Genomic DNA, 12,112 nt, shown 5'->3' on the forward strand with positions numbered 1-12,112 from the left:
GCAATGCTTATTCGCAAAAAAATAAGATACAATACACAGTACAGCTCACAGTACACCCTGATAAATAAATTCCATTTTCTAGACTGGATAGAACAAAATTTTGTTATATACGCATAAATTAATGGATTGTTAATGAATAAATAACCATCCAAAAAAGACGAACACACAAGGAGAGAACAACGCAGGACAACAGCTGGACTAACAACTAATTCTTTATTGAGTACAGACAACCGAGTAATCTCAACGCATGCGCCAAGGCAAGACAGACACTCAAACATGGTTATTCAAATAATCAAGTTCTTTTATCGTCGGCGCTATTGATGGTGAACTGACGCAAGCATCGCCATGTTTGGCTATTAGAAACGCCTCAAAGATTTTGCAGGCCTACCGTGTTTTTCCATAGCCCAGAATGGTGACATCAGAGAAACGTGGGAACATTTGCCAGGACATCTACTACAGTGCCAAGCAAGATTGCCATCTTCACCGGCGCCAACTTTTATTGTGTGCTTGCGCATCCTCTCGTTCACACAGTCACCCGTCTGACCTATTAATAGATCGAACATAGAATAGAAAATACAACTTGATGGGTAGAGCATAAAATTATCGTGATTTGAAGCAAAAAAAGGTGTTCCCTGCATATAATTCTGTAGCGAATCATGCGTGAAATAAAGAAGAAAGCACTCTAAAGCGGCGGTCAGACGACGAGGAAGAGCCTCACTGCACGAGCCAGACCCCAGCTACCCGAGCGCTCTGGAGCTCGGTTCCTCGACGCCTACGGGTCCCCGTTCTGTGGTCGCCCACAGCCTTTCCACGACTCTGTCCGAGGTCCACCTGTCGACCACTCTCCGTCCCGGAGGCGCATAAGAGGTGCGTAAGAGCTTGCCTACCTCGGACCATTTTCGGCTCGGTCCATGGCTTCGTTCTCTGTAGGCTCGGAATTTGGAGTAAGGGAGTGGTTAACACCCTCGGGGCGACTTGGAGACGCTGCGTTTCCGGTGCTGAGCTTGAGTCGGCTAATTTCAGCCCTTACTGCCAGGAACGCACCTCTGAGAAAGAAAAATTGCTGGTGGTTTAGCTGTGGTAAACCCTGGTCGAAAGCGAAAAGCTGCATTTCCCTGGCTACGTTTGTGATCGAGCGGTTTCCATAGATAGCCATACTGACACACACGCGACCATGGCTTCTCGGCGCGCGGTTGCAGCAGGCTGTTCATCTTCTTCCATCACCCCGGGCGTCTGGCAGTGAGCGCGCACACACACGCTTAGATACCCCTCGACTTCTTGCTCCTCCTCTTTATACGTATGACGTCAGCAACAGCAGCTACACCAACGGCTATTACACCAACTATCTCGACCTCGACCTTTGACCTTGACCTTATGGACCAACTCGGTGTTGAACCTGAATACCACCAGTTATGCTCATGGTATGAACTCTAGCTACATTCAAGGTCAAACTTGCGGCCCCGCTGACGGCTAGAAAAGCTGGCTTAGTGAAGCTTTTCCCTTCAAAACACCTCTTGCCTACGCCTTGGGAGGCAAGAGCACAACAGGCCGTCCAATCTTATCCTTGTTGCCCTTACAGCACACGAGATTAATATGAAACAGCCCGCTTAGGGCCTGCTGCTCGAAGATATGAAAGCGCAGGGAGCCATTTGTGCTAATTAATTGGCATGCCATAGCGCATCATGAGAGCGCGAGGAGCTCAATAAGAATCTTGAGAAGCAACAACAAAACATCGGCGCATTTCCTTTATCTCTTTATTTTGTAGAAAACATTTATCTACCTGATTAGTTCTATGTTATTCCAATGGTCTGCGTCTACCCTTTGCGTTGAACCTCCTCGTTCTCCGTTCATCCATATCTTTCAAAGAGAGCCTTTATGGCAGTTCTCCTGAGGCGTATATGGCCGTTCTGGTGAAACGCCCTTTTTGATCGAATTGTGAGCGGCAACCATTACAGTAACATTTTTTTTCTCATTTCAGAGCTGTGATAACCGTGCCTTCTCAACCTTGACTCAACCTCTTCTGAACTAGGGCACCAAAAACCGGCTGAACCATGGGTGAGTACCTTGTTGCGACGACGCCGATCTCGGATAATGCGAACACAATAAAGCGCGATGTGCCTGCTGTCCATCATGGAGGCGATAGCATCTTATATCCCTTTCCTGACAACAGACGCGCACCTAACAAGGTGATAAATGAGTATTGCTTGTTCGTTGACCTCGTGACAGTTTTCAGCTGAGTACAGAAATGACTGCACGGAGTATATTGTCCCATGCATTTAGCAAAGATGGTGCCCATTGCTCCGCCCGCCTCAGAACATCCTGCGTCCATCCTCTGGTACTTCCCGTGGCAGCCACCTTACGGCCTCACTCTCCTCTCTATAAGTGGAGAGGGGGATTTTTCTCTCTCCACTTTGCTGCCTGCTAATCGCGGCAGGCTGTTCTCGGAGGCTCCGGTGATCACTGCCGACGGACTCCTTTTTCCGACATGGGGGTTCTAATGCTACGCATAAAAATAATACGACAAAACAAAAATGCAACAAATTTTTGCCGTCCAGTCGTTACGACAGATTATTCTGTAGTATTGCGAAGTTGCCTGTTGTGACAAAACTGGTTCAGTCGTTACGGCAGGAGACTGCTTATTACAACAGAAAACCCCGTTCTTACAACAAGAATTTCTGTTATCTCCCAAAAACAGCAAAACCTGTTATGTTTTTCGATAGATACTGAGGTATCTGAGGAAATCACGTATAGAAAGTAGCTTATTGGTTTTTCAGCCAGTCTGATGCAGTGCATGATGCACGCAGTGCTGAAATCTGTATCGGCTTATCCCATAAACATGGAAAGGGCAGCATCTCCCGTGCGCTCAAGGAAATGTAGGAGGAGCTCATCAAGGCAATAGGCCAGCGACGACAGCTGGCTAGCAGAGGAAAGCCTCATAGTAATAACAGATTGATAAGCGAAAATGGAATTACACCAACCACTTTCCGTTCGCGAAATATATTTCACTGCATCGCTGCATTACTGTCCGATTTAATTTTCTGTTTTATCTTCCACCATCTTGTACCTATCTAAAACAAGACAGAATGTTTTATGTTGTCCCAACAGATTTTACTGTAGTATTTGGGACCCGAAAAAAACACTTCCTACAGTAACGACACGATTTTTTGTAGTATTGTGAGTTCTCCTGTCTTAACGACAGAGTAGGTTCTGTCGCGATAAAAGACAACTTCGCAATACTCCAGAAAAATATGTCGTAACGACAGGACGACAAACTTTTTGTCGTATTTTCGGATCGGCTTTGTCGTATTTTTCGAGTGACGCTCAAGATGATAGACATCGGTGTTAAGTGATGATTACGACGTCCTACATGCCTTAAGTAAGAATACCAGGGGAGCAGTTGTTTGTCGTAAGCAGCGAAGAATGGGCAGCACTAGGATGTACGAAGCGTCGGGTAACAGGCCTACAGCGAGCAGTAGGAACATTCAGCCGCCTCCCATTGGTGCAAAGTAGTGTCATGATAGATCAACATTTGCTCCTCCTCCAGAAGCTCCACCTGTGTGTCAGAATATACATTGTGGTTGCTGCGACCGTTTAATAATATTTTGACAAAAAAAGTCGGCAGAGACGCTTAGTACTGCCTACTTGTGGGACGGCGTAAGCCCGCCCGCTCACTTTGTGAACGAAATCGCTGCGAGCTGCGGCGTGATGTAACCCGATGCCACGCAGCTGGCAGTTCTACCCCTGCATGACTTGGGTCTGCCTATTCCCTGCCGCGGCGCCGCCGTACCATGGCTCTTAATCATGAGCATACATAACCCGCTGGCCGAGCTTACAGATGCTCACTGCATGGCGCAACTTGAACACCTTTCCTCCACCCCCACAGTCCGCAACATCCTTAAGAACCTAAGCCTTAACCCAGTCAGCAATCTCAGACCTGCATACCTCGCCTTCGGGGCCACCCAAAAGCTTCTAACTGTCCATCCACCCCTAAAGAACATGCACCCAGTCAGCCACCAAGCTCGACGCGCGGCAAGAGCCTAAGTACTACACAAGCTTTGTAACCAATACACGGACGCTGTCTATGCAGATGCCGCCGAATACAGTGCTCAGCCGATCTTTGCCATTAGCACAATCGTTCAGCCCCAGCAGCTGGTTCGGTCCTAACGAACGCCTCGCTATAAGCCGAAGAAGCAGCAATTGCCCTTTCTATCTCCTCCATCACTGCGACACTCATATTTAGTGACTCAGAAACTACGATGAGAAACTTCGCCAAAGGAAAGACACATGCGTCCCTCACAGAATTCTCAATTTCTCTCAGGACCCCACTAGGCCTATTCAACTAATATGTGTTTCTGCGCACGCAGGCCATTCAGGCAACGAACCCGCACGTGACACCACTCGAACGTACGCCAATCTACAGGGCAAGCCGCCGAGCCAAGGAGTGCCCGTGACCGGATGATCACATACCACGAGATCTCACTCCACTATCCCCCGCCTCACAAATCGTTCAGTAAATTAGAGCCGGTGACGTGGAGCCAGCTACAATCTCGCACCTTCATTTCCCCCAGCTATCTAACATTAATCCACCCTGGGCTGTTATCGCCAGAATATACTCTACGTGGAGTCCCGAGAGCTGATTTCCATCGCATAATCTACATAGCTCTGAGTTGCAGCCGCCATCAGAGTGGCAACTCACTGACCTCGAGCGACGACGGGAGGTCGCGGTGTCCAGCTTCGACCCAGCTGTTCGAAAACAGCTCCTTAATTATAGATAGTAGTGCAAGTTGTTGCAATGTTTTGATAGGCCACCTCGACCCACGCCGTCCTTTCGTTGCCCGATGTGTATACATGATGCGCGCGCTTGAATTAAGCAGTTCTAGGCTTAAGAGTTTTTCACTGTGTGTCTTCACTGACACAACCTGAAATACACTGACACCTGACACCCACTGACACAACGACACAATTTCCAACGTCTTCACCGTGTGTTACCACACAGTGAAGACCTAGGAGGTTGTGTCCCCTGTCTGGTGCGGAGAGCCTGTGGGTGTCGTTATACGAGCGTAGCGCTCCGACAGGGTGGTGGGAGTCGCCTTGATGCACCCTATATAGTCGACAGAAATGATCCGGCTTAGCAAGACTTCGCACACATATTTCTCGCGCAGTTAGCAAGGCATCGGTAGTGCAAGCTAGGCGCCGTTCCTTGAGTTAGTAGGAAAACTTATTTAGTCAAGCCAGTCGTCGGAGCAGGCTCGGCGAGCTGAAGTTCCCCAGCATTCCTTGGCATGTTCATGTAATATCTTCAAATAAAGGCGATGTACATTTTCCGTCTATCATCGGCTCATCTGTACCCTAGGGAACAAAGATGAGCTTAGGAATTAACCAACGAACCAAACTTAATAGCCTGTTTTAAGAATGAGGCTGATGATATGCTCTACTTTTGCCCTTTTTTTGTTTCTCTCAGGTGATATGTCGCAAGTGTCGGAGATGTCGAGTAAGTTTCGCCGCTTCTGCAGCACTTTCCTTTTGGGGACTTCCCGCCCAATGCATTTATGGATGTTTCTTTTTTACTTCGCTATGCTTATGTTATGCATGTGAATTATGTGTAGGTACTCAACTGTGATCTGCTGGAGTGCGAATATCAATGAGAAATACATGCTGCAACAAAAGTGTGTGATTTCCGGCCTATCTTGATAAGTTCGCTTTATTCTCTCAAATCTTACTCATTCCAGTCTGTAGAAACCACCAAGTGCCTCATGGGAAAATTTAAGTTACTGAAGCTAGGTCATATTTTTTAGAAACTCAAAAGTTCTTGGGGCCATTTAACGAACGAATAAATTGTGGTTTTTTCGAGTCATATTATTCGGCTTACTATAGGAGTGGTCATTATGGTTTGGGCCGTGGGCTTTGTTCTTTCTCTTAAGCAATGCGACTGAGATGCTGAGTTGATAGGAAAGCGGAGAATTTCCTCTTTCCCACGATCACATCACATCTGGGTATAGGCTGCACCAGTGACGATGCACTCCCCATCGGTGTCCTAGGCCGGAATTACGTTACTCTCTCAATCTGTAAACAGATTCTAAGCACCGCTCCTGTCGGTCGGCCCTGACCGTCGGATATATCAGCCAATAGGAGCGCGGCTTCCAGACTGTTTTGAGACATTTTCCACATTGAGAGCCCAAGGTAATCCTGTCCTCAGTATGGCATTAAGTAGGGGATGAACGCGGTAGGTTCTCTTTTGCCTCAGCGATCATACAGCCGGGACCTAGCGACATACCGAATTCTGTCCGCTTAAAATTTCCCTCAACGCCGCATCTCTCGTCTCCAACCCTTGCTAGTATTAGTAAAGATACCAGCATGAGCAACGCATACCTCGAATTGTAGCTAAATCTCGCTTAGAATTTGCGGTTGATCGCGGAAATATTTGAAAAGGATGCCTCCTGTTCGCTTCTTAAGAAATGCACGAATGGCGAAACATGCGAAAGAATGCATTTTTTCCGCAATTTTGACCACGGTCTAAACACTGTAATCGGTATGCCTGGTCTCAACGACAGAGATTGCTGCCTGGCAGGTCTTTGATTATGCCTTCTAACGCCATTTCTTTTCGATATGAGCCCCGAAAGGCCTTGCGAAGAAAAAGCGGGGAGAGGGAAACATATAAGGTCGCTAGCGAATATATTGAGATAAAAGTGGTAAGTGCAGCGTACCGGTTGCTTGATAATGCGCTTTAATAACGCGTCGAACTGTAACGTCTCTTTCCTTTCTTCGTTCTCAGGCGTCGAATCAAGCCAAGTATCCAGTAAGTATTGCATCCTCGTTTTCGTAGCAAAAGCAGGAAGCACTCCTGCCGCATGCGCACACTCCATCGCGGATTTCGCGCCGGCCTTTCCCACCCTGCGTAACAGACACCATCGATGTAGTTTAACCGCTCTTTATATCATCGAACGTTAAACTGGTATGTTTAGTTGCCATTTATCCAAAGTCACTAGGGCCGTTTTTTCCTCTACTGGACCCATTCTCGGGTTGCTAATGCTTCAGTACTGCGGGATCTAGAATCTACATCTATTCTCCTTAATGCATAACTGAAGCTTTCTTAGAATCAAGATATATGCCATTTATTGCGAAAGCAGTACTACGCCAGGTCTAACCGCCCGTCGCGTATGCCGTGGTCCCCCCAGAGCCGGCGCTGCGCTTGGCAGGTAATGTGACGTCGGCTCTCTGCGTTGCTATGACGACGCGTGACGTCAGCTTGCTCCCCGCCGCAGCTAGAAGGGAGCCGCTCGTCGCGTGTGCCGTGGCCCCCGAGCCGTTGCCGCGCCTAGCAGGTGGTCTCTCCGTTGATATGACGACTCCTCGCCTTGCGCTCGCTCCGTGGTGGCTTCACTGGGATATGCAGCGGTGCGCTACGCGTTGGTTGATCAGTCTCGCCATGGAAGTTACCGACGAAGAGTCTGTATCTGAATTTAGTTGCTCTACTGCTTCGGAACAGTTAAATTCTAAGGCGAAAGCTAAGCAATCTTTCGCAATTCAACCAGGTTTAACCAGAGCTAAACCACAGCCAATTTTATTTCGCTCTCTCACGGTATTATTCTTTTTTTGTTTCAGCCATTGAAGGAGGGTAAGTCTTGACTGAAGCCTACATACGCTGTGAGAAGCAGGAAAACTGCAAGGGCGCGCGTGTAAAATTACAGAAGAAATCCCATGTCATTGGGACACTACTGATGAACCGTTGAATCAAAGGCAGGAAAAAGTCCCGATGTGTCACGAAAGCGTGTCTTTCACTACCAACAGTAGTTGGTAGACAAACTACTGCAAGCCTCATGCTTGCCCATCCCTTCAATTTGTTGGCGTCCTCAACGCTTTGCCCCTTGCACTGTATTATTTTTTTCTCTTGCACTTCTGTGAGTGTCCCAGGGTGGCCACGAGGCGCATAAATGGCTTGCTGATCTTAAGGCGGAAGCCTTTAATGGCTGATACTCACGTCCGTCTGTTACGCTCTTCAACTCGATAAGAAAAAATCGTAGTGCACGATGGGATTCGAACCACCATCCTTCCGTTCTGCAGCCGAGCGTGCTAACGGCTACGCTATTTTCTGCCAACGCATGTGCAGTTAGTTCTCCTTGTCTAGGGCGCTGGAGAGTGTTTTCAGAAAGGCGTCAATTCAGACGGATGCCTCCCAAACGCCCCCCCTCCCCCCTCCCGTGTCTCCAGCATTTGAGATTCACAAACAATTATGTACTTAATTAACACCTTAACCACACATCAGTGGCACAAGCAGCAACACCGCGCTAAAGCATTTTCCCCTCACCGCACCTTAGGTCAACAAAGTGCCCTCCTAATTTTTTTTTTCGTTCAGAAAGAGTCAAATTTCTGCTCGTGCGCAATAAACGGCCGCTTCGTTAAGGGGGCCGAGGTTAGGGAGCTTGTAGCTATCACCGTCTCTCCCCCACCCTAAATTAAGACGATAAGTCCGCAGCAAAGCCACCCCGGATTCAAGGCGCGCAGCTACCAGCACGATGGTAACCAATAACACATTGTTATCTGTAGCATTTAACTTAAAAGCTGGGATATAGAGTTATTACGAGCTTACGGATCAACCCTTTTCGCAGATAGAGGAAGGGGGGGGGGGGGGGGGGGGGGGATCAGGATGGCTGCCACACCCGCCTCATCTTTTCTTACCGTCGTTTCACTTCTTTCTTCCTGCACTCCCAACCCTCCTCTCTCCGCTGTTTGCACGGGGCAGAGTTAGCAGTCACTGTGACGCCAGTCCACAGCCTCGGGCTGTTTCCTCTTTAATTACCTAGAAAGGAGTAAGAAGGGAGTAAGCTGTCCTCACTCCCTTTTATGAAAAGGAGTGCACTGACGACAGCTTACTCTCTTTTTGCTCCCGTACAGGCGTATTCTTGTTTAGAGTGTGCTCTCTTGCAGCGGCCGTAAATTTTAAGCGGGATCTTATGCGGCGTTCATGCCGACGCCCTAGTTTGTTGTAATAGAATATTCCCGTGCCCACTAGCCTTTGCCAAGGTATATTTGCTTGCAGGCGATTTCTAGAATGGAACCTGAGCCCTGTGATCCAGTGAGATCGGGTCATGTGTGCCGTGACGTCAGTGCACACGTGATACAACCATAGTTGTCATTCAGTGCACACGCTAGAGGGCGCCGAAGTACGCTGTAATCGAAAACTTTAATCTTCATCTGCTAGCCAATGGCTTATCTGGACAAGAAAGCGGCTGATTATAAAGACATGCCTTTGTAATGTCGCGTTATCTTCGTATCTGTGGTTTTCATGAGTCTAGCCCATACAAAAATTTATTTAGACTGTCTATAGACTGTCCACAGACTGCTGTCTATAAGCTCTACAGACACTCTATAGACAAGCCTAGAGAACAGTCTATAGGCAATAAAAATCCTATAGACAGTCTATAGACAATCTATAGGTTTATGGCCATGCACTTTTAGTAGACTTTTGTCTGTAGACAGTCTATAGACTACGAATATACAAAAAGAAATATCTCAAGGAAAGTAGCTAGAGTCTATAAGATGTCTATATACTGTATATGGATCATTTTTATAAGGGAGGCGTCTGTTTTTTCATGAGCTGATTTTAAAGTACGCCCCATTTAATCTTCGAACCCGGGTAGAAAAGTCAGTTCTTTTGCCAACGTTTACACCTGAGCGAAGCACGCCCCACAAGTTCTAAAATAGGCGCAGCGACTACCGGTTGTGATGTAAATGCGTTACCACAAATATTCATTCCACAAAAGGCCAAACATTATTTCCTCCGACACTAAAACAGAAGGATCACCAGCCACAGTGTCGGCACGGAATAACCGTGCGTCAGGGTGATCAAGTTACGCACTTGGATCCGGTTTTGGCTTTGTTTCGGGTTTCGGTTCAGAGTGTAGAAAGATTTCAGTGTCTGTTTGCAATACTCGAGTCTTACTTTGGACGGCAGAAAGTTAGGCGGGCGGATGAGATTGAGAAGTTTGCGAGCATACGGTGGCCGCAGCAGGCAAAGGACCGGGTTAGACCTGGGAGAGGCATTTGCCCTGCCGTGGGCGTATGCAGGCTGATCGTGATGGCTTAGGACAGTACAGCTGTAGGCAAGTGCCTCCCCGTGAATGCTTCGCGCCGCACCTCTACAAGCCGTTTGCTTTCAGTTAGCAAGACGGACGTCAGGTGAGCATCATAACTCATTAAAGTTGCAGCAATGTTACATTTTGCCAGTAGAACCGACTAGCTTCAAGTGTCGTGCCACTTTTGTGTTTAATGGTACTCCAATGTTGTTGTTTTTTGTTTTATGTTTTATTTGTTTTTCTTTTTACATATATTTGTTGCGTTTTAAATGGTTCTGTTTGCGAGCTTTCCCGTATGCCACCTTATTGCTTATGTTGTTTCGGTACTGGGCCACAGACATTTTCAAGCTACATAGTTGTATCTTTTCATCTGTGGTCCATCCCCTTTCAAGTTGAAAATAAAGTTCATTCATTCGTTCATTCATTCATCCTGCAGAGGCGGCGACAGCAAGGGATCGATGGTTGGTGTCATCGCCCTCTTGTTTTGTTTGGCTGTAGTCGGAGCTGCCGTCTTCGTTTTTCTTGGATCAGGCAGCGGTAAGAACCACTTCGTAAACCACAGGGCCAAACTGGAAAGTGCAGCTGCGGGCCAAAGGGCTTTCGCTGGCATCAGGAGACCTAGTCCTAAAACACAGAACATGTCCTGGAACCAAAGGCGTCCCTGCGCAGGTGTTGACGGCGCTGAATGAAGCGCAGAGAAAGGTGGAGCTGGATGGTGCAGCTGTAGGTCGAGTACGGTGGCGGGACCGTGGCTGGAACACTGCACTCGTAACTCGAGCCTTCGTCATCGAAATTTTCAGGTTATGAAAAAACTCACACGACAGTTACGGCTGCGTAACGCGATGTTCAGCGATAGCTGCTTAGGCGTTTAGTCACGTGACCACTGGTGTAGCAGTGACCTGATGCACCCCTGCACTGCAACAGCTATCGCTGCAAAAACCGCTCTTCGCAGTCATATTACGCGGTTTTAGGAGTAGCAAATGTGGTACGTTAGGCTGTTAGGTAGTCGGAAACTGCGTAACGCCGGAGGTTGTGCTGAGAGAAAATATTCAGTGCAAAGGTTTAAGCGTGAAGGCTGTTATTCTCCCCCCCCCCCACTTAATACCTCGCAATGGCGCCGTGGGTAATAAACACATAAAGGTGCGAAGGCGTGTCACTGCTTATAGTCCAGCGGCAAGTCTGTAAGCAGTGTGTACTTAATTGGGTCACCTTCAGCAGACTGAGGTTAAAGACAGATGAATAGCTGGCGGCATTCAGCTCACAGAATTGGGGGTATACCTCGATCGGGCTGTAATTATCGTAGTATGTGCATTTATGGGTTTTTTTATGGCGGTTTAACGTCCCAAAGCGACTCAGGCTATGAGAGACGCCGTAGTCCCGGCCTCCGGAAATTTCGACGACCTGGGGTCCTTGCTATATCGCACAGTACACGGGCCTCTAGCATATCGCCTCCACAGAAATTCGGCCGCCGTGGCCAGGATCAAACCAACCTCTTTCGGACCAACAGCCGAGCGCCATAACCACTGACCACCGCGGCGGCGCATTAATGGGGATATATGCCGAACAGTTCATGTAAAATAGGGATACTCGCAATATTTTTAAATGCTGTGCCCGTGTGCTCGTCTTATCCTCGTGTTTCGCGTTGTGTCGGTAATTTCCAACCAACTTGCCCAAACTTCACTTTGTCTCAAGCAATTTCGTTGTTTCTTTCCCATATGCAGGGTGTTTGACCTAAGACATAGGTGAAACACTCTGTATACACGTCTTGGTCTTTTACGCTGCTCGGTTGAAGTTATAGAAAAGAAAGAATCAGAGTCTTTGCGCTTGTGTATAGTAAGATTTCACTAAACCCAGCTAGACATCTTCGACTGAGTGTTTTAGCGGCTGTTAATGGCTAAGGCAAAAGACGACGACATTAGGTTGCTTGTTTGTATGACATTTGCGGAGTTATTGTGATGTGACTAGAAGCAAACGGTGCAATCCTTGTGGACGACTAGCAGTGTTCTTGAAGTGCAGTCATTGCAAGTACTGACTTTGGA

At 47.7% G+C, this 12,112-nt stretch overlaps 1 protein-coding gene and 1 long non-coding RNA gene across 2 annotated transcripts in view; both read left to right on the forward strand.

Annotated features, from left to right (window-relative positions):
- Positions 1-731: 731 nt before the first annotated feature.
- On the forward strand, positions 732-5,492 carry LOC144110078 (uncharacterized). Its single transcript, XR_013309693.1, has 3 exons — positions 732-867; positions 1,979-2,055; positions 5,462-5,492. It is a non-coding gene; the product is annotated as an uncharacterized LOC144110078 (long non-coding RNA).
- A 722-nt stretch (positions 5,493-6,214) lies between these two features.
- LOC144109715 (uncharacterized) overlaps positions 6,215-12,112 on the forward strand; it is a 54,870-nt gene continuing 48,972 nt past the window's right edge. The window contains exons 1-3 of the mRNA XM_077642513.1: positions 6,215-6,223; positions 6,773-6,796; positions 7,603-7,615. Coding sequence (XP_077498639.1) covers positions 6,215-6,223; positions 6,773-6,796; positions 7,603-7,615 — 46 coding nt within the window. The remainder of the gene's footprint in view (positions 6,224-6,772; positions 6,797-7,602; positions 7,616-12,112) is intronic.

Source organism: Amblyomma americanum, chromosome 11 (assembly GCF_052857255.1).
Source record: "Amblyomma americanum isolate KBUSLIRL-KWMA chromosome 11, ASM5285725v1, whole genome shotgun sequence".
Classification (NCBI taxonomy): Eukaryota; Metazoa; Arthropoda; class Arachnida; order Ixodida; family Ixodidae; genus Amblyomma; species Amblyomma americanum.